The sequence below is a fragment of the Geotrypetes seraphini genome, chromosome 3, assembly GCF_902459505.1.
Source record: "Geotrypetes seraphini chromosome 3, aGeoSer1.1, whole genome shotgun sequence".
In the NCBI taxonomy this organism is placed as follows: Eukaryota; Metazoa; Chordata; class Amphibia; order Gymnophiona; family Dermophiidae; genus Geotrypetes; species Geotrypetes seraphini.
The window spans coordinates 174066362-174089543 of record NC_047086.1 but is presented as its reverse complement, the minus strand read 5'-3'; the positions used below and the strand labels follow the sequence as shown (position 1 = coordinate 174089543).

The following is a 23182-nucleotide window of genomic DNA, read 5'->3' as shown; positions in this document are numbered from 1 at the left end:
CAATGTTGTTCAGGTAGCCATCTCAGTCATAAATCACTCACATGAATAAAACTTAGAAGAAAATAATTTTCCTGAATTGTCTCAGTACTAATCTTCATTCTAGTGCAACAGGTGGGTCAATCTCGATAGTAAGGTATTTTCTCCATGCTTGCATGCTGTGTAAAAGGAATCCCACTCCAGGTTTTTGATGACGACTCGTTACCCAAAGGGCTCTGCTGCACCCTTCAGTTTTTCCTTTTGCACGCGAGCCAGAAGGAGTTTTTCTGATCTGCTCTGTATATTTCTTATCTAGTGCAATATGTCTAGTAGCCCTGAAATGATAGGGTTTTGTATTAGAGAATGACACAGGAAAAAATCTGTCCCCGTCACTACCCCATCACGGGACCACCGTATCCTTCATCGCCCCGTCCCCAAAGCCACCGTCTCCTTCACCGCCCCGCCGTCCCCTTCACTGCCCTGCTGTCCCCTTCACTGCCCCGTCCCCGAAGCATCCACCCTTCCCTCTCGCCGCCTCACCGACCTTCAGCAGCCCGAGAATCTCCCTCCCTCCCCCTTACCTTTGCAGCATAAAGAAACTTAAGGGAGGGAAGGCGCGCATCCCATCCCTCCCTCCCCCTTACCTTTGCGGCACTTTAGAAAAGAAACTAATGCCGGCGAAGCCTGTCTGTGCCGCCCTGCATGTGTGTGGGTAGAAGCTTCTCCTCTGACAATTGTCATTTTATAAACACAAATAAAACAGAGCAAGGTTCAACAAAGCCCATCTCCCCTCCCTTTCACAAATATCCCCTTCACAATTGTGAAAACTGAACAAACCAAATTACTACAGAATGCTACATAGAAAAATCAAGCTAACAGAATACTTTAGTCACACATGGCAAGAATAATGTTAGGGGAGTGCAACTAGGGCAACTGCTCCCTGGTTAGAGAGAGAGCCCTAAGCCAGCTGGAAGCTAAAGAAGCACAGCCTGGACTTTGCGGTCCCCAGTTATATCTAATACCAGCTCTAGCAGGATACATATTTCAAATCTGAAATATTCTAATTACAAAATATAAAATAAATTTTTTTATTTTTGTTGTCTGGTAATTTTATTCTTCAAATCACATTTGTCTCAGGCTTTGGTTTTAGGTTCCTTCTGTCTTCAACATGGCATGACAGGCTCCTGAAGGAGCTGGGGAGAAGATGCCGAGTCTGGCACGGGCGCAATTTTTTTTACCACAGAAATAAGACTTTTCACCGTTCCCACAGGGCAGTAAAAGGTCTTGTCCCCATTCCTGCGGTAAACCAGCAAATGTCTCCATTCCTGCGGATTTACTGCGGTGTCCCGCAGTAAACGGTCCCCGTGTCATTCTCTATTTTGTATCTCAACTTGCAAGTTGCTTGCAGAAAACTGTCAATCATGTTTTCAGCTCTGCTTCCTTCCCAGGGAGCTGCTTCTGCCCCCGCCCTCCAGTTTGGGATTTTTTTCTGCAAACAAGTTGCTCAGAAGTGTTTCTGATCTGCTCTGCGGTTTTATTATTTTCGGGTATTTTTTTCTTAGTGTTTGTTTGGAGGCTCAGACTTAGAGGCTCCCATTTGTTGGTACCTCTGCCTGGGAGAAGACACAAACTCACGTGGTGGAGGTCTGGTGCTGGCAGGATCAGCTCTTGGGGACATCTAGCTAGCCAGCCTGCTATTATATTTTTTGAGCTCAGTGCCTTTCCCTGAGTAGCTGCTCACATCCCTGATTTACTCTGAAGCTTGAGCGCTGGCTATTACTCTTGGCCGTGTCAGTAAAGAGCCAAACTAGGTCAGCTGCATGGATTCCCCCCCCCCCCTTTCACGGCGTGGTCTTTCAGGGGTTGAGGCTCAGTCCAACTTCAGACTTACTGGCAGCCAGAAGACAAAGTTCGTCCAGCAGATCTGTGAGGCAGATTTCTTCTTCATTGATTCCAGCTGAAATCCTATGCTGAAGCAGGCAGGCATGGTGATTAAGGCTATTGTAGCCTATGGGGGAAAATTGGTGGGAGGAGTGTCCTCAACAGTTGAATTTAAAGGTTTATGACATCAGAGCCTGGACCAGGAGGTTCAGTCTGTCATTGTCTGTGAGATGGAAAGTCCAATTCCATGCCACTTTTATCCCAGGATGAAGTTTCTCTGGCAGATTCTGTTTTCTTGCAGGAAGAAGGCGGTCAAGAGGTGGTGGACCCCACAGTGCACCTGCTCTTCAAGACCTCTGCTTTTCAATATTTCCACCTCACTGCAAGAGTTAAAGCTGGAACTTCCTCTTCTCAATACTCAATTATGAGCAGTTCTGTGGCTCCAATGGTGTTTTTTTTCCCCTCAGATCCGGTTGTCATAAGCTGGTCGCTGCCAATGGGAGTCACCAGAGGGATCCCTTCAAGTGGCTAAAACTATGACCAAGCTGTATCGATGGCACCAGATTTCCAGCAGCTGTTTGTTCAGCTGAAAGTGAATTCACTGGTGTCCTCCAGGTCACTAAATGAACCTTCCTGCCTAGTGACAGAGGGATGATGATAAAAGATACTCAGGACTGTAAAGTGACCTTGCTCCTCAAGTGGCAATTCAAGGCTTTGTCCCTAGGGATTAAGCTGCCTCTTCCTTTGTGACATGTGCTTGTCTCGGTCCTCGGACCCAAAGGATAAGGAACATCCCAAAATTCTCCTCTCTGGGGTGAATTATATTGTGGATGCGCAGATGGCCTAACTGGACAGCAGACTTTGAATGTCTTGGAGTTTGGGACAGGGCAATTTTCGAGGCTCCCAAAGATTCCACACATATGTAGGAGGCCAAACGTTTCAGAGACCCTTTCAGGGACCACATCAGAAATTCAGCAGGGGCAGGAGACAGCAAGCCTTGGTCTTTTGCTCCTCACCAGACACTAAGAAATGATGCCAGGACAGGGGCAAAGCTCCCCCAGATAGGGGGCAGACTGTTGGCCTTTTGGTCGGTCTGATCTCAGAATGGCGCAGACCATTGGGCTCTGGATGTTGTCCAGAAGGTATACAAAATTGAGTTCTGTGGCCCCCTACCACTTTGTAGATTCTCCAGCTGTCTGACTGGAGAGAGCCCTCAAAGTTCTGGCTATGGTACAAAGCTATTGGCTCTTCGGACTATGAAGCCAGTTTTGGATGCAGAATCATGCTTGGGCAGATACTCCATATACTTACATCATGCCAAAGAAAGGCTCAGAAGACTGGAGGCTGATTCCGGACCTCAAATCAATCAATGTGATACTGAAGGTACCACACTTCGCATTGGGAGCGTGCGGTCTGTCATAGTGGCAATGGCACCAGGGAAATTTCTCACCTTCCTTGATTTGACGGAGGCCTATCTTCATATTTCCATTTCCCTGGCCTATAGGAGGTACTTGCAATTTCATGTGCTGGAGCAGCATTTTCAGTTCTCCATGCTCCCCTTCGGCCTGACCATGGTACTGCACACCTTTTACCAAGGTGATAATAGGGGTAGCAGCGCATCTCCGCAAAGCTGGGATTCAGGTGCACCCATATTTGGATGATTGGCTTATCAGTGCGCTGTCCAAGGAGGAAGGTGAGTTGGCGGTTTCAAGAGTGTTGCAACCCCTCCAAAACTTGGGCTGGCTAGCCAACTTCAAGAAGAGTCTGCTGGATCCATCTCGGTGCTTGGAGTATCTGGGAGTCTTGTTTGACACGGCCCTGGGCCAAGTGTTTCTTCCAGAGCTGCGCAGACCGATGCTCTAGAAGCAGGTTTTGGAGCTGCTAGAGAGGCCAGCCCCCCACAGTGTGGCATTATCTGCAGTTCCTGGGATCGATGAAAGTGATCACAGAGGTGGTTCCTTAGGCCAGAGCGCACAAGAGACCCCCCCTCCAAGACTCTCTCCTCTCTTGCTGATCCCCTCAGATGGACTTGCTACAACAGATGCTCTCCTGGCTACCTAAAGCAAAGAGCAGCCTGCTCTTTGCATGCCCCTTCACATCTCCTCCAGGGTTATACTAACGACCGATGCCAGCCTTTAAGGTTTCCGGGGGGGGGGGGGAAAGTCATTGCAGCAGACTCCCAGTCCAGGGATATTGGCTCTGGCTCAACAGAAGTGGTCCATAAATCACCTGGAGCTCAGAATCATTCATCTAACGCTTCAGGCACTGGAGAGCTCTCTGGAAGGCAAGGCAGTTGTAGTCTTCTCGGACAATGCGGTAACATATGTCAATAAACAAGGAGGCACTAGAACCGCCCTGTTATGCCTAGAAGCTCAGTTCCTCTTCCGGTGTTGATTACTATACTTGTTATAGAGCAGAACAGAATTGTAGTTTGGGGAATATTTTCCCCATTTCCCTCATTCCAGTTTTGTATTTTATTATAATGCAACTTAATTGATTTTGTACGAACTGAGGGGACAGAAGCAGCTTCCTGGGAAGAAGACAGAGTTGAAAACATGATTGACAGTTTTCTGCAAGCATCTTTTGAGTTGAGATACAGAGCCCTATTGTTTCAGTACCACAAGAAAGATTACCAAGGTAAGAACCTAATCTTTCTTTAGTAAATTTGTCAGCTTCTTGCAGCTTCAGATTCAAAATATTTTCTAATCTAATTCCACGAAGAAGGGAGTACAGTGGTACCTTTGGAATTACGAGCATAATCCGTTCCAGGAGCATGCCCGTAATCCAAAATGCTCATTTATCAAAGCGAGTTTCTCCATAGGAAATAATGGAAACTCGCTTTGATGCGTTCCCACCCCCCGAGGCCAGCGGTGCTGCTCTATCCCCCCCCCACACGAAAACTGCCATTGCTCCCCCCCGAAGGCCCCTCCCCCCGCGATCTGGCACCCTCCCTCCGCCGCTTCTTACTGTCATCTGGGCCTGGGCACCGACATGTCCTGTGCGTTGGTGCCGGTGCCCAAAGATTGGCCTCCTCTTCTTTCTGGGCCTTGAGCATCTGCGCATGCTCAAGGCCTGCGAGTTCTTGTTCTCTCCGAGATCTCGCAAACTGGTGCACTCGTAAACCGAGGTACCACTGTATGTAGTATTCCTAATCTCTTATCCTTCTGTGCAGAAGAAATTCCTGTCTTATTCTCTGTTCAATTTTTTTTCTTCTTACAAATCTTGCTTACAGAAATGAGGACGTAGCAAGTGAAAGTGAGAAAAAGCTTCCAACAGTAATGCTTTCATTCCCTGGAGACAGAGGAGTAACTGGCAGTCATGTTCCCACCAATACAGAAGCACTCCAGAAAATCGCTGCCCTGGAACGTGAACTTATGCAGCTCCATGCCCAGATTGCTACAATCGTTGCCCTACAAGAAACAAAAAGCAATAATGCTTGTAAGTCTGAAATGGTTAAGACTGGAATTGATGTCATTTTGTATACTGTGCTAATCTGTCTTCCTCCTTTTGTGGCAAGAGTATGTGCTTCTTTTTCCTAACCCACATAGCGATTAATTTTTATAGACCTGTTCATGCTGGTGAACACTATAAAACCCGTTTCCTTCGATGCTTTCTTCCTACTATTGCAGTTACTTTTATCTGTGGCATAAAGAGTATGTCTTGGATTAATAGGAAGGAAAATATGTCTAGGGATTATGTTTTCAAGAGACCCATTAACTTGCCAACTTGCATTTTCCTCTTCAGTGGCAGGCCCACAGATGTGAAAAGTGCCCAACAATATGGGAATAAGGTTCTCTTTTTAAAGAAGACTGCTTATGAAACAAAACATAACATTTTATTTTTTATATAACCTGTTCATTTCTCCTTGTTTTACTTGTAAGGGAGAGTGAAGTGAAATTTTGGTTAGATAATGTGGAGGAATTTTATAAGTCTTTTGTGTAATATGCAGGAATAGTTCCTTTATAAATTTCTGAGGTATATGTGAATAATAGTGCCTGCATATATTTTTTACCTGGAGTTAGCTGGAATCATTCTGGAGGTAGAGTTAATTTGCATGCAAATTTTAAAAATAAACATGCATAGATTCTCTTATATATGACAAGGAGATGTCTGAGGTTCAGAGAATCAAGTGTGTAGAAACTTCTTGGGGGATAAAAGGTTGGCTAGGCAGCTAAGTTGCTGTTCTAAATAGGCACAAATAGTGTTTTTCTCACTCCAGGCTGGGTTGCCTTTTTATTTGTTGAGACAGTAATTGTACAACATGTCATTAGATGGAGGGGCCAATTGGACAACTATTTTGTACCTATGTTATAAAGACGTGAAGTAAGGCGATGGCTTCCGCAACCGAGGGCGTTGTTTGGATTTTATAATATAGCCTCGCCCAAACCCAGGGGAATGTCAGCATTTATCTCCAGAGCCCTTTTGATGGGAAAAAAAGCCATCCTCACCAACTGGCTCTCCCGTGATCCCCCGTGATATGCACAATGGAGATCCCTAATGATAGTGCACGCAACACTGGAGAGACGCATGGTGGGAGACTTGACTCTTGGCCCGGGTTGCAAATTTTGTCAGGTGTGGGAGCACTTCTGGCAGGACCTCACATCGCGTGCTCGCAGTAGACTTTTGAATCTTTAAGATTTTATTCCCACTCTCAGCTGTTGGACTGGCCATGGATTCTTGGGGAGGGGAGGGGAGGGGGGGATGGGAGGGGAACTGATTATATTGTTGAAAATGTTATTTCCTGAATGATACTACTGTTTGTATTTGCTTCTTACAGCTGGAATAATAAAAATCATTTAAACATAAAGACGTGAAGTGGGATTTTAGAAAGGGCAACCAATTCAAAATTTAGACATACAAATCAAGATGTCTGAAGTTCTACTAGTAATGTACCTACCAAGTCTGTTCTAAAATACATGGTGAAATTGGCATTCATGTACAGGGCCAACTCAAGGGATTGTGGTACTCTGAGTCACCTTTTGTATTGGCACCACGCCCCCCCCCCCAAAAAAAAAAAATATTGGCATATTTCATCTGCATCATCAATCAAACACCCCTTCCTCCAGGGGCTCCCTTACAGCCAGCCAGCTCACTCCCATCGGCTCCCAGCCAGCCGGTTCTCCTACCTGCCTGCCTACATTAAGTGCCTTTCAGCCACCTTCCCCGCCTCCAAAGTCAGCTGCATAACTTGACTTACCCCAGGGGCAATGAGGACCCACTTACTCCTGCCCCAGCAGCTGCATTCTTCAAGATGGTGCCGCTAACACCTAGCTGTAGTCTCACAGTACTACCGCTAAGATGGTCAAGATGCCATATAAGGCAGCTTATGGAGCAGAAGTACGTGGGGCTCACTTCTGCTCTTATTGCCCCCAGAACTCATCTCTCACCCCCCAGCTCTGCTATTTCTGGTCTTATTCCTTTCCCAGCCTCCTATTCCCTTCCATCTTTCATCTATTTCCCATTACTGCATTTCTGCCATTTACTCGCTATTCTCCTGTCACTCATCTCCTTGATAGCGCCCCCTCCCATGGTCTCTCCCACATAGTCCTACTGTTCCCAGCATTCTCCCTTCTCCCCACTCTTCACCCTTGTAGTCCATCATCTTTTCCCTCCCATCCTTGTAGTATGACATCTCCCTGCCCCCACATCCAGCATCTCTCTCCTCCCCTCTTTGTCCAGCATCTTTTCCTTCCCTCTCTCCCACCTATTGGCTTCCCAAAGTAGTGTTCCTCAAGGTTCACCCCTGTCTCCACTAACCTTTAATATCTTTGAGTGAATTTCTTTACTCATATGCAGATGATATATTCATCCTTGAGGGAGTGGATCCTTCTAAAATTAAAGCTTGTGTTTCCAAGATTCAATTATGGGTTGATAGTCTACTTTTTTTTGTTTGGCACCCAAATTCTGTCTTTTCTAGTTTCTGTGACTCATTAAAGTTGTCTCACTTTCACTTGAATGCATATCAAAACTACTGGAAGTTATTTTAGATTCATTGCTCACTTTCCAACCACAAGTGAATAGTGAAGTACAAAAATGTTTTTTAAAAATTGAAACAAAACTGTACATGCACTTTTTGAACGTCATCATTTTGCGATCTTGACTCAATACATAGTATTGTCATCTTTAGACTATTGTAATTTCACTTTACCCTGGATTTATAGTTGGTTTATTGAACTCATTACAGTTAGATCAGAACACGGCTGCCCACATGACTTTTAAGAAATCTAGATTTGATCATGCTTCACCTTTTTTGACAGAATTGCATTGGCTTCTGGTTGTAAGAGAATAGATTGTAAAAAAATTTGTTTCATTTTTAAAACTTTCTGGGAGGAAATACCGGAAGAGGTTTTGGCACTGGTATGTCCCTGTTGGAAAGTTCTCTTGTAAACAACTAGAAATTTCAAACTTCTAGAATAGTGCAATAGGCACACAACCCACAGGTTCAAGAATGATCTATCTTTGATCGCGAGATCTGGTAGAGGGAGCCTCAGTTACATTTTTTCTGCTCCGCCTCCCTTCACTCTGGGCTGTCCTGTAACTCCTCAGTTTTGCTCTCTACACTTGAGATTGTAGGAGCCTGTCTGTTCTGCTTGTGTTTATTTTTCCTTTACTTTCAGGTCTTTGTTATTTGGTCATAAGGCTTTTCAGTGCTGGCAGAGGCTCCCAGTTTTGGGACATCTCTGGTTGCTAGAGAACACAGACTCTAGCAGAGGTCTGTGGCTAAGAAGCAGCCTTCTTTGCAGGGCAACTGCTTGACTAGCCTGCATTAACAGTCCAGGAGCTCATGGACCATTCCCTTGGGAGCCAGGCTCGCTCCAGGTTTTGTCTGCAGAGAGCTTGAGTGCAGGCTGAGTGGCTCTTCAAAGATCAGGGGCTGACTGCATTTGCTCCTCTCGACATTCCTTGTGGGTTTGAGGTCTCAGTCCAGCTGGTAGGACTGAGGAGCAGACTGATGAAGCAAGCTGTCCGGGTTTCTAGGCATGTGTGCGGCAGAGGTTCTCTGGCTGCAGTTTCAGCCTAAGCAGCTCCCAGCACCTGCATTGCACAGTGAGTACTGGTTGTAATAGCCTATAAGAGAAATAGAGGCGGAGGTCTTTAAGGTAGTTTTTAAAAGCTTCTGGAGCAAGGGCCAGGGTCCTTTACCTCTAAAATCCTATTCTCCAAATTTTTTGATCCATTATATAACTCCCATGGGCTGATTCTGGCGCTAAAATCACTTGAATTTTCCGATTTTGGAATAAAAAGCCTCTGTCTGCCTGAAAACACCTCAGTTTGGCTTACCCAGATGTGTCCAGATTTTTGAAGGGAGCATTCCGTCTGCATCCTCCTATGTCAACCGTTTCCAATGTGGAGTCTTAATCTCATTTTGTGGGCTCTCACAAAAGCTCCGTATGAGCCGTTGGAGACAGCATGATTGATGGACCTGATGGTTAAAACAGCATTTTTAGTGGCGGTCACATCAGCACATTGGGTGTCTGAACTATAGACATTATCCTGCAGGGAACTGCATACAGTCCCCTCTTTCTTGCTGAAAGTAGTCTCCAGTTTTCATGTTGGATAAAGGTCAAATGGCAGCATCCACTACCTCCTCTTCTCCCTAACAGATCTCATTTGCCTTTCCCCACGCTTTCTTGAATTCAGACACAGTTTTTGTGTCTACCTCTACTGGGAGCCCATTCCACGCATCGATCACCCTTTCTGTAAAAAAGTATTTTCTTAGATTACTCCTGAGACTATCACCTTTTTATCCCAGGACAAGCAGGCAGCATATTCTTAACAGATGGGTGATGGCACCAACGGAGCCCTGGTACGGACAATTTTAGAGTGATTGCACTCTAAGAACTTAGAAAGTTCTAGCTAGGCCGCATCGCACATGCGCGAGTGCCTTCCCGCCCGACGGAGGCACATGGTCTCCAGTTTCTTAGTTTCCGCGTAGCTAAGAAGTCGTGTCTTTTTCAACGGCTGTTGAATCTTTTTCCTTACCTTCCCACTCACGTGTTTTTTTGAAGTTTTTACTTCTTTTTTTCTTCATTTATTTTCATTTAAAGTAAAAAAAAAAAACTTTCTTTTTGCTTGTTTTTTCGGCTGGCCCCCGGCGGGGCCTGTTGGCAAAATCAAAGCCTCGACTTTCGATTTTGCAGCGGCCGTCTTTCCCTTCATGTCCCCTCAATCGGGTTTTAAGAAGTGTCAGCAGTGTGCTCACCCTGTTTCTTTGACCGACCCCCACAATTGGTGTCTTCAGTGCTTGGGTCCAGATCATAGGGCATCGGCTTGCACCCGTTGTGCTTCGCTCCGAAAGCGTACTTTGAAGAATCGTCAGCTTCAACAAAAACTACTCTTCGGTGCCGGGATGGAGGGTCCCTCGACATCCACGCCGATGTCGGTGGCCTCCTCAAAATCGGTGCCTCCGGCACCGCTAGACCCTTCTTCAGTGCCACATCCTCCAGGTAAGCCGGCTAAGAAGCCTTCCCCTAACCTGGCGGGCCCTCAGGTCGATTTAGCAGTGAGCCAAATCCTGCAGACCTCGAGGCGCTCTAGGAAACGCTCCGCTCCTATCGAGGTGAGTGCCTCTTCATCGGCCTCCTCCTTGCCGGAGCGTAGAGCGGCACCTAAGTTACCGCAGAAGAAAAAAGCGGTAACGGTGCCATCCTTAGACGATCGTAATGCAGCCATATTGCAAGTCCAATTGAAGGACTAGTTATAGCAGCTTCTTCCTGCTCTCTTGACACCGAACCATCCAGTGCCTGTTCGGTCTGAGCCTTTGATACCGATTCCTATTGAACCTGTATTGTCGGCTACAGCGCTCTCGGTACTGCTTCATGCTGCTTCTTTGGTATCCATGCCAGTGTTATCGGCGGAACTGAGACCATCGCACCATTGAGTTGCTTCGGTCTCCACAGCTCCTGTACCGCTGTTGGAGTCTACTCAACATCTTCCGTCCCACACTTCCCCTGGTACCAGTTCGGTACGCTCAGGTAAGTCAGTGAGGAAGACCACCCGTGTTGACCCCTCGACACCAGACTCTGGAGGTCGCTTACCAATGGTGCGGGATCCTGACCTCTGGGATGATTCTGAGGAACCTTTGGTTTCAGGTGATGATGGTTCTTCTGATGAGGAACCTTCTTTGCAAGAGCCTCTCAGTTAACCTGAACAGACTTCCTTTTCCAAATTCCTCAGAGAAATGTCAGAGATGCTTTCTATTCCTTGGAATCTGACTCTAAAAAGTCCAAGGCGTTTCTTGAGGCCTTAGACTTCGTCCAACCTCCTAAAGAGTTTCTCAAATTACCCCTTCACGACATTCTCAGGGAAACTATTTACAAAAATCTTGAGACTCCTTTGACTATTCCTGGAGCCCCACGTAAGCTTAACACCCTTTATAAGGTTATTCCTATCCCAGGGTTTGACAAGCCTCAACTGCCTCACGAATCTCTCCTTGTCGAGTCTACACTAAAAAAGTCTGCAGGGGCTAGTGTGTATGCGTCTGTCCCTCCTGGCAGAGAGGGTAAGGCCATGGATCGCTTTGGCAAGCGTTTATACCAAAATGCTATGCTTGCCAATCAGTCTAGTAACTATGCCTTTCATTTTTCCTTCTACATGAAACATCTCATTCAGCAGGTTTCTACGTTTCAGGCTTATCTTCCTGAGCGTAAGCGCCCTCTTTTCCAGCAACACGTTTCCAGTTTATTCCAAGTTCGGAAGTTTCTGGTCCGCTTCATCTGCGAAACCTTTGAGCTGACTTCCAGGGCTACTGCTATGCCTGTTGTCATGAGGCGTTTGGCTTGGCTTCAGGTTTCTGAATTAGATGTGAATCACCAGGACCATTTAGCCAATGCCCCTTGCCTGGGTGATGAGCTGTTTGACGAATCTCTCGATTCTACTACACAGAAACTATCTGCTCATGAGACTCGGTGGGACACTTTACTTAAGAACAAGAAGAAACCCTCGCCTACCCGTCCTTTTAGACAGCAGTCTTCTTATCAACGCCGTTATACTGCTCGTCCTCTTCAGCCTTCTCGTCCCCAGCCTCGCAAGCAACGTCAACATTAGCAGCAGCCAGTTCGTCCACAGCAGCAGCAACCCATAAAGCCAGCTGTTAGCCTAAAACTGCTCAGACTTTTTGACATGCTTCTTTGGGACATAGCCAGTCTTCCCCCTTCTTCTCCTCTTCCTCAGCCCATAGGGGGATGTCTTCAATTTTTTCTCAACCGTTGGCAACTCATCACCTCAGACAATTGGGTTCTCACCATCATTCGTCACGGTTACTCTCTACATTTTCAGACTCTTCCTCCAGACAGTCCCCCAAAAGAGTCTGCTTTGCACCCTTCTCAGTCCTCCCTACTGTTACGGGAAATACAATCTCTTCTACTGAACACTATCGAGGAGGTTCCTCTAGATCAGAGAGGACAGGGATTTTACTCCCGCTATTTTCTTGTCCCCCAAAAAACCGGAGATCTCAGACCCATCTTGGATCTCAGGGATCTCAACAAATGTTTGGTCAAGCAGAAGTTCAAAATGCTTTCCCTGGCCACCCTTTATCCTCTTCTCACTCAGGGCGACTGGCTATGTTCCCTAGATCTCAAGGAGGCATACACGCATATCCCTGTTCATCTGACTTCCAGACGGTACCTCAGATTCTTGATCAACCGCCGTCATTACCAATACAAGGTACTTCCTTTGGACTAGCATCCTCACCCAGGGTATTCACCAAGTGTCTCATCGTGGTGGCCGCTTGTCTACGGTCTCCAGGTTTTTCCATATCTGGACGACTGGTTGATCACAGCTCAGTCATCTCAGCAAGTGGTACATGCAACGAACCAGACAATCTCTTTCCTTCAACTCCTGGGATTCGAGATCAATTATCCAAAGTCGCATCTCATCCCCACTCAACGACTTCAGTTCATTGGAGCCCTTCTGGACACCATTCTCATGAGAGCGTTCCTTCCATCCGATCGTCTCCAGACCCTCCGTCATCTCTGTCAACAGGTGCTCCCATTCCATACCATCTCTGCCAAACACATGATGGTTCTCTTAGGTTACATGGCTTCCACTGTTCATGTTACCCCCCTGGCACGTTTTCACCTGCATACTCCACAGTGGACCTTAGCCACTCAGTGGTCCCAGGCGACAGATCCATGTTCACAACACAAATCTGTAACATCGTCTCTTCGACAATCTCTACATTGGTGGCTCAACTCCTCCAATCTTTCCAGAGGCCTTCTATTTCACCTGCCTCCTCATCACATGGTGATTACCACAGATGCTTCCCCGTAGGCCTGGGGAGCACACATGGATCATCTCCAAACTCAGGGTCTTTGGACTGCCCACGAACAGAAACATCACATCAATTTCCTAGAACTCAAAGCGATGTTTTATGCCCTCAAAGCGTTTCAGCATCTTCTCTGCCCACAAGTACTCCTTCTTTGCACAGACAATTAAGTAGCAATGTACTACATCAACAAACAGGGAGGGACAGGCTCTCTCCTGTTGTGTCAGGAGGCCCAGAGGATTTGGCCTTGGGGCAACAGCTCGCAATTTGTTCCTGAAAGCTGTCTATATTCAGGGAGAATAGAATTCTTTAGCGGACAACCTCAGCAGAATCCTTCAACCTCACGAATGGTCGCTCGATCCTGCCACTCTCCAGTCCGTCTTTCTCAGTGGGGCACTCCTCAAGTGGACCTGTTTGCAACCCCTCACAATCATCAACTGCCCCAGTTTTGCTCCAGGCTTTACTCCCCTCACCGTCTGGCGGCAGATGCATTTTTCCTCAATTGGACAGATCGATTCCTCTATGCCAGGGGTGTCCAATGTCGGTCCTTGAGGGCCGCAATCCAGTCGGGTTTTCAGGATTTCCCCAATGAATATGCATTGAAAGCAGTGCATGCACATAGATCTCATGCATATTTATTAGGGAAATCCTGAAAACCCGACTGGATTGCAGCCCTCGAGGACCGACATTGGACACCCCTGCTCTATGCCTTTCCTCCTCTGCCTCTCCTCTTGAGAACCCTGTTCAAACTCAAGAGGGACTCAGCCACCATGATTCTCATAGCCCCACGGTAGCCCAGGCAACATTGGTTCTCCCTTCTTCTTCGACTCAGTTCCAGGGAGCCCATTCGTCTTCCAGCATTTCCTACTCTGCTTTCTCAGCATCAGTAATCCCAACCTCCAATCTCTACACCTGACAGCTTGGTTTCTCTCGGGCTGAGCTCAGCTCAAACACTTCTTTCTCAGCCTGTTCATAATATTCTTTATGCTTCCAGGAAGCCAGCCACTCTCCAGTGTTATCAACAGAAGTGGACTCGGTTTTCTTCCTGGTGCTCACTGCATCATCATTATCCATCTTCCTTAGCAGTGGAGCTGGTGTTGGATTATCTACTCTCTTTATCTGACTCTGGTCTCAAATCTACATCCATCAGGGTCCACCTTAGTGCCATTACAGCTTTTCACGAGCCAGTTCAAGGAAAAGCTCTCATGGCTCATCCTTTGGTTTCTAGGTTCATACAGTGGCTCTTTAATGTGAAACCACCTCTTAAACCTCCTCCTGTTGTTTGGGACCTCAATGTGGTCCTTTCTTCTTTGATGAAGCCTCCGTTTGAACCTATGGCTACAGCTCATCTCAAATTTCTCACTTGGAAAGTGTTCTTCCTTATTGCTCTCACCTCTGCCAGGAGGGTCAGTGAGTTGCATGCACTAGTGGCAGACCCCCCTTTCACTGTTTTTCATCATGACAAGGTAGTTCTTCGTACTCATCCAAAGTTTCTCCCTAAAGTAGTCTCTGACTTTCATCTTAATCAGTCCATTATCTTACCTGTATTTTTTCCTAAACCTCATTCTCATCACGGAGAACAGGCTCTGCATACTTTGGACTGTAAGCGTGCTTTGGCTTACTATTTAGACCGCACCAGGCCTCACCGCTCTTCCCAACTTTTTCTCTCTTTTGATCCCAATAAGTTGGGTCATCCTGTTTCTAAACGAACGATTTCCAACTGGCTTGCCGACTGCATCTCGTTTTGTTATGCTCAGACCAGACTGTCACTGGAAGGTTCGCGCTATGGCAGCCTCTGTGGCTTTCCTCAGATCTACATCTATTGAGGAAATATGCAAAGCTGCTACTTGGTCTTCAGTTCATACTTTTACTTCACATTATTGTCTGGATGCATTCTCCAGACAGGATGGACACTTCGGCCAATCTGTTTTGCAAAATTTATTTTCATAATGGCCAACCTTCCCTCCGTCCCACTTTGTTAGCTTGGAGGTCACCCATCTGTTAAGAATATGCTGCCTGCTTGTCCTGGGATAAAGCACAGTTACTTACCGTAACAGGTGTTATCCAGGGACAGTAGCAGATATTCTTACAACCCTCCCTCGTCCCTGGGTTGGCTTCTTAGCTGGCTTATCTTAACTGGGGATCGCACGCCTCCGTCAGGAGAGAATGCAATCGTGCATGCACGGTGCGGCCTAGCTAGAACTTTCTAAATTCTTAGAGTGCAATCACTCTAAAATTGTCCGTCGGTGCCGTCACCCATCTGTTAAGAATGTCTGCCTGCTGTCCCTGGATAACACCTGTTACGGTAAGTAACTGTGCTTAACTTCATCCTATGCCCTCTCATTCTGGAGCTTCCTTTCAAATCAAAGAGACTTGCCTCATGCACATTTGTCATTAAGGTATTTAAACATCTCTATCGTATCTCCCTTCTCTCGCCTTTCCTCCAAAGTATACATATTGAGATATTTAAGTCTGTCCCCATATGTCTTATGACAAAGACCACTGACCATTTTAGTAGCCTTCCTCTGAACCAACTCCATCCTGTTTATATCTTTTTTTTTTAAAGTTCAGTCTCCAGAATTTTATTTATTTATTCAGTTTTCTATACTGTTCTCCCAGGGAGCTCAAAATGGTTTACATGAATTTATTCAGGTACTTGAAGCATTTTTCCTTGTCTGTCCCAGTGGGCTCAGAATCTATCTAATGTACCTGGGGCAATGGGGGTATTGAGTGACTTGCCCAGGGTGACAAGCAGCAGCATGGATTTGAACCCTCAACCTCAAGGTGCTGGGGCTGTAGCCACACTTCAACCTCACAATATTCTAAATGAGGTCTCGCCATGTTTTATACTGGGACATCAATGCCTTTTGCCTACTGGCCATACCTCTTCCTATGCACCCTAGCATCCTTCTAGCTTTCGCCGTCACCTTTTTGACCTGTTTGGCCACCTTAAAATCATTACATACTATCACTCCCAAGTCCTGCTCCTCTTTCGTGCACAAATTATCTTTACCCCCCGCCCCCCAAACTGTACCATTCCTTCTGAAATTGCTGGATGTCCACCGAATATTGCTTCATTATCTGGATATGACAAATGAGTTTTGACTGTCTGATCATCTCTTTGTGCTGGTGGGTACTGGCCACTGGGGCCAGCCAGCTTCAGAAGACCATTTCTAAATGGATTTGTATGACCATTTCTTCAGCTCATATTGGCAGTGGAAAACCAACATCCAGTACCTTTTAAAGGTACATTCTTTAGCACTCTCCAGACCAGTAGAGGCTAATCTTTACGAATGGGTATATATCCAATCATGACCAGCAGGTGGAGACTGAAAACAAAACTGTGGGACAGTATATAATATACAGTGGTACCTTGGATTACGAGCATAATCCGTTCCAGGAGCATGCTCGTAATCCAAAATGCTCGTATATCAAAGCAAGTTTCCCCATAGGAAGTAAGGGAAACTTGCTTTGATATGTTCCCCCCCCCCCGAGGCCAGCAGCGCTGTTCCCCCCCCCCCCCACGAGAACCGGCATTGCTCCCCCCGAAGGCCCCCCCGCGATCCGGCACCCCCCCACCGCCATCGGGCACCCCCCCCAGCCGCGACCTGAGGTCCCCCCAACCCACCCGAACCCTCTTCTTACTTTTCTGTAGCCTCCGCAGCGGTACCGGCATCAGCATGTCCTGTGTATGCCGGTGCCTGAAGATCTGCTTCCTGTGCTGGGCCTGAGAGTTCACGTTCGACGTGAACTCTCAGGCCCAGCACAGGAAGTAGATCTTCAGGCACCGGCACCACGCACAGGACATGCTAGTGCTAGTGCCGCTGCGGAGGCTACAGGAAAGTAAGAAGAGGGTTCGGGTGGGTTGGGAGGACCTCAGGTCGCGGCGGGGGGATGCCCGATGGTGGCAGGGGGGGTGCCGGTTCTCAGGGGGGGCGCTCGCAAATTGAAGCGCGCTCGGTTTCTGAGGCGCCGATTTTACGAATGTTTTGCTCGTCTTGCAAAACACTCGCAAACCGGTGCACTCGTAAACCGAGGTACCACTGTACTCCCTTCTCTATTTACATCAGTCTTTTTTCAGTCTCTAGCAGGTGTTGAGTGATCTGTACCCATTTCCCTTGGTAGGGCTGTTGGAATTTGTTTAGGGGGTTTCTAGTTCCTGTTTTTGGCCGGACAGAGCTTGGGCGGGCCCTGTTTGGGGGTCTGTCCGACCTCGGGGGTGTCAAACCCGGCGGGTCTCAAGCGGAGTCCCTCCCCCCACTTCCTCCACCCCCCCACATTTTTTTAGAGAAGCCTCAGCAATAAGCCTTGCCCCCTAAATCAAGCAAGGCATATTGCTTTGAGAGCCTGTGGAGTCTGTTCTTTAAAAAAAAAAATCCTGAGGTAGTGCTGGTCTGCAGGGTTGCTTCCCTGTCAGTTTACTGTATTTTACTGTATTTTTGCACTTTTTCTCCTAGCTAGGTCGTGTATGGAGCAATTGTGCCCTTCTCCTGGGGAGTGTGACACACTGTATAGAAGCAGCATTAGGCATCCTAACTTTAGGCACCCTTTATGTTGGGGTTTTCTTTGCCTAAATACCTGTGCCTAAGTGAGGCACCTAACTCAAAAAACACCTACGATCACCTCAAACCATACCCATTTTTAGATGGGCGCTTTGGACTAGGCACCTTCTTTTTATAGAATCATGTTTTTTTCAAGTTAGGAACCTAACTTTCAATTAAGTCCAATTAATGTCATTTATGAGATGTTAAGTGCCAATTATTGGCACCAATTAAGCCTATTAACCAATTAAGTTAGGCACCTACATCAGCTTGGCACTCTGATGTTGGCGCCTAACTTTAGGCAGACTATATAGAATTTGCCAGTTACTGCCTATATTTTGAATTGTTTTATGATCGGGATATCAAAAATCAATAAACTTGAAACTTGAAACTTGAATTGTATGCTGTTTCCCTATGAAAACAGTTAAAAAAATATTAGCCAGGTAGCTTGGAGTAACCATCATATATGAGAAATTTGATCTACTTTTCTGGGCTCTACTGACTTAGACTGGCCACTCAGTGACAGGATGCTGAACTTGTTAGACCTTGGTCTGATTTTTAACCAAGTTATCTTAGGCTATTATAAAATACTAGTGTTATAGCCCGTTACATTAACGAGTGCTAGGTGCCCTTTCCTATGTCCTTAGTGCCCCCTCCTATGTCCTTAATGCCCCCAGTGCCTCCTTCCCATGTCCTTAGTACCCCTTCCTATGTCATTAGTGCCCCCAGTGTCTCTTTCGCATGTCCTTAGTGCCCCCATTGCCTCGGTCCTGTGTACTTAGTGCCCCCAGCGCCTCCTTCCCGTGTCCTTAGTGCTCTCAGTGCCTCCTATGTCCTTAGTGCCCTCAGTTCCCCTTCCTATATCCTTAGTGCCCCCAGTGCCTCCTTCCTATGTCCCCCTCACTACCTTCCAGAATATGTCCTACCCCCACCTCCCGAAGCCAGCCTTCCTGCCTCCCTCCCTCCCATCCCCCTGTTCAGAATCAGTAGAACCCTTGAGCAGCATCTTTCCATTTCTATTCCCCATCCCCCTGTACAGTAGAACCCGGCATTTTTTTTATCCCTCCCTCCCATCCCCCTGTGCAGTAGAACCATTGTTTTCCCACCCCCGCACTACCGCCTCCGTGCAGCCGACCCCACTGGCCCTCCCATCGGACCCTCCCACCGCGAGATGACATACAAACCTCCCGACTCCAGCAGCGTCCGCAGCACTGTAAACACACTGCTTCACAGCCTTCTACTACCCATGATTTCCTCTGCCGCATCTCAGGGACGCCACAGAGGAAATCACGGGCAATAGAAGGCCGCAAAGCAGCGTGTTTACAGTGCTGCGGACACTGCTGGAGTCGGGAGGTTTTTGGTCGTCTCGCGGTGGGAGGCTCGGATGGGAGGGTCAACGGGGGTTTGGGTGCGCCGAAGAGGGGGGGTACACCGATGAAGAACTTCCTTACAGTGATTGAGGGGGGAGCCATGCCAGGCATGATCTGTAAGGGAGACGGCAAGACCGCAGGGACCGTTGTATGCGTGCATGCGCACTCCTGCGGGCCACGGACCTACTGATCACGGATCAGGAATCACGCAGGTAAGAATGCACATGCACGCTTAGCGTTTTATTATAGTAGATTGAATGTAAGTTCTCTTTTCATTCCTATACCTTTTGGGTGCTGAATTCTTTTCTTATAAACATATTTCGTTTTAGGTATTGATTCTCTGAATCCTTTTGATAGCCCCAAGTGTAGTTTTCCACGTCCCTCATCAGCTTCAACACCGATTCAACACTGTGCAACCCCACCTCCTCCACCACCACCTCCACCACCTCCTCAGCTATTGACAAGTTTTGACTCCAACTCTTCTTCCATTAACCTTCTAAAACAACGCTGTGCTGCTAATAAGACTAGCCTCAAAAGTGAAGTGCCTGCTGGCAAAGAGAGAGCAGGGTGCATTCCCAATATGATGGATGTGCTGAAAGATCTAAATAAGATCCATCTGCGTGCTGTGGAAAGGTAAGCTGCTCTGGTAAATTATTTGTTACTTACAAACATAGATCTATAAAATCTACTGTATGCTGTTTTCAGAAATAAGTGAAATACTTTTCTATTACAATAAAACAAGAACCAGAACAGTAAGCAGAAACTTCAAAAGCTTCTAATTATATAGGAATAAAACTAAGTTTATATGGCTGAGATCTGAGAAATATCATGAAAGTTAATGTAGGACAGGAAATATTTGATTGTAAGTCATTAATGAAAATTTTTAGGAATCATTGATCACTCTAGACCAGGGGTGTCAAAGTCCCTCCTCAAGGGCCGCAATCCAGTCGGGGTTTCAGGATTTCCCCAATGAATATGCATGAGATCTATTTGCATGCACTGCTTTCATGGTATGCTAATAGGTCTCATGCATATTCATTGGAGAAATCCTGAAAACCCGACTGGATTGCAGCCCTCGAGGAGGGACTTTGACACCCCTGCTTTAGACCCATAATTAATAATGAATACTCAGATTAACCTTTTGAATAAGAAAGTCTTAAGGCTTCTTCTCAAGGCAAGGCAAATGTTGGGATGTATCAATAGAGGCTTCATCAGCCGCATACCTGAAGTCATAATGCTGCTTTACAGAACCATGGTGAGACCTCACCTGGAATACTGTGTGCAATTTTGGAGACCACACTACCAAAAAGATGTGCTTCGAGCTGAATCGGTCCAGCGAATGGCCACTAGAATGGTCTCCGGACTCAAGAGTCTCTCATACGAAGAAAGACTGGGCAAACTACAGCTCTACACTCTTGAGGAGCGTAGAGAAAGGGGAGACATGATTGAGACATTTAAGTACATCACAGGTCGTGTCGAGGCGGAAAGCGATATATTCTTCCCCAGGGGACCCTCGGTCACAAGGGGGCACCCGATCAAACTCAGAGGAGGGAAATTTAATGGTGACACCAGGAAGTATTTCTTCACAGAAAGGGTTGTAGATCACTGGAACAAACTTCCGGTACAGGTGGTCAAGGCCACCAGCGTGCTCGACTTTAAGAATAAATGGGACATCCACGTGGGATCCCTACGGGGGTCGAGCTAAGGATCTGGGTCATTAGCACGCAGACTTGATGGGCTGTAGCCCTTTTCTGCTATCATCTATGTTTCTATATTCATTGAGGAAATCCAACAGGGTTGCTGCACTTCAGAACTGAGGTTACCTACTCCTGATTTAGTAGAATAGACCATTAAAAAAAAGAAAACAGAATATTGTCAGTGATTGAATCCTTTTTTTTCTTTTAACTTTTATATAATTGTAGAAAATGTACTGTCGGGGACCATCTAACTCTTTTTCACTTTTGTAGGTCACCGGGAGGCACACCCGTTACTACAAAGCAGAAGCGGAATTCAATGTCTGATCCAGCAGCGTTCATTGCACATGCTCTGAAGCAAAAATTTGCACACCGAGGCAATGACGACAGCTCATTTGACAAAGAAAATAAATCCTATGAAGAATCTTCATTCTCTAGTCCAGAAACACCAAGGGTATGTCATTTATTAGTTCAATTTGTTTATTGTGTAATAAGAACAGAAATAATGAACATCATGCAACATCATGCAGTACCTGAAAGTTTGGCACTATAAGCATAATGTTAAAAGGTCACCAAAATGCAATTGGTACAAAAACAGTAGATGTCTAAATAGATTGTAGATAAATGTCAATGGGTGTCCATATATTTCGGGTTGAATTTGTCGAATGAGAATGTAATTTGTCCATAGCATGTTGTTCGTATCGTTTGTATAAGCAGATTGAGTTCCACCAGAAAGTAAAATAGGGAAGCTGATTTCCAATTTTGTAGAACTTGTCGTATACCAACTGACAACAAGATATCTATCAACTGTGGCTCACATGAGCAGTTAGTAAAGCAGGGGTGAAGAGAACGCATTACAATTATATCAAAAGATAAATCTGCATTACAATTTGAAATGGTACTTATTAGGGCCCATATCTGTGACCAAAAGGGTCGAATTTGAGGGCATTCGTAAATCATATGAGATAAAGTGCCTTGAGAATTTAAACAGTGCCAACAAAGATCATCTGTTATCAAATTTGCTTGTTTCATTCGATGTGGGGTCCACACTGCTCTCCACATAAGAAATAAGAGTGATTGTGACATGCTAGCAGAAAGTAGGGGCCTATTTACCTTTGACCATAATCTGGACCATAATCTGTGAGCTCTATGTTAAGCACTTATGGTTAATTTCTGTATTTAACGTAGATTATTTATCAATAAGTAGGTTATAGAAATAAGACATCGCTTTCCCTTTGGCTTATTTATCAGTATTAAAAATTTGATAGGCCTTGTGCTTTAGCTTGGAAACAGGCACTACAAAGCAGGAAACAGATGTCATTATAGAATTGGTACCCAGCGCTTAGCATTGCCACACTTAAATAAAGGTGCCAGTTTATAGGTCTGTTGATGCAATGGAGTGTAACAGAAATGATTTAGCCTGTCCTGATAAAGTAGACCAGCTGATAAATCTATGCTTCAGCCTTGATTTAAAAAAAAAAAAATTCAAACATAACATTGGATTTCTAGACTGCATAACCTTCAAGTTCAATGCGGTTTACAAAAGTTAAATAATAACAAAGGGAGAAAACAATGAAGATCAACCAAATATTTTGAAAAAAGGTAAGTCTTCAATTGTTTTCTAAAATGTACATAGGAGTGAGATGTGAGTGACAGCTGTCAGAAATCTTTATCATAGAAAGCTGCCTGAAATGAAAATATGATCATATTTTTTGCCTTTACAACCCTTAATGGCGGGAAATACAAAAAGGGCTTGAGATCTTCTACTGTTCCTTTGAGAAGCTACTAAAAATCTGTCAACCAAGTAAAGTGGGGCCAAGCCAAAAGCGACCTTATCCCAGGACAAACAGGCAGCATATTCTCTACATGTGGGTGACGTCATCCACGGAGCCCCGTCGTGGATAGCTTTTCAAGCAAACTTGATTGAAGATCTTAAAGTTTGCTCGTGCTGCACCGTGCATGCGCATGTGCCTTCCCACTTAGCTAAGGGGTGCGTCTCCTCAACGTGGTCCTCAGTTCTTAGTTTTCCGCAGAGCCAGAAAGCCCTGTCTCTCTTCTCTGCGACTCTAAGTGCCTTTCTTGCATCGCGGCTTCTTTTATTGTTTTTCTTCGGAAGTCGCTATGCCCTGCGTCTTTTTTATTATTTTCCTAAACGAAAAAAAAATAATAAAAATAAAACATTTGGGCTCTTCAACATATTCGGAGTTACATCCAAGGAGAAAAGCTCATTGTAGAGACTTGTCATCAACCCATTAGTTTCTTGGGTAGTGACAGGATCAAGACTGGTCGTGTCTCTAATAGCCGAATAGTCTCATGGACTTTGGCTCTCCAAGGATGGCCGTTACAGGTAAAGTATGCTCTGAAACATTGTAACACAGTAGTCCAAGGGATAACAGAATTGCATGATTGTACAGAACAAGATTCTTTTACAGGTATACCGGAACCTGATGTTCC

The 23182-nt window shown here is 45.9% G+C and overlaps 1 protein-coding gene across 5 annotated transcripts in view; it reads left to right on the top strand.

Annotated features, from left to right (window-relative positions):
* Positions 1-23182, top strand: part of MTFR2 (mitochondrial fission regulator 2) — an 89466-nt gene that overhangs the window by 51916 nt on the left and 14368 nt on the right. For all 5 annotated transcript variants that reach the window (XR_004538825.1, XM_033938309.1, XM_033938306.1 and 2 more), the window contains 3 exons: positions 5090-5295; positions 19364-19667; positions 21002-21182. Coding sequence is in view for 4 of the 5 variants with exons in the window: in XM_033938309.1 (XP_033794200.1) it covers positions 5090-5295; positions 19364-19667; positions 21002-21182 (691 nt within the window). In the remaining variant the exon portion in view is untranslated. The remainder of the gene's footprint in view (positions 1-5089; positions 5296-19363; positions 19668-21001; positions 21183-23182) is intronic.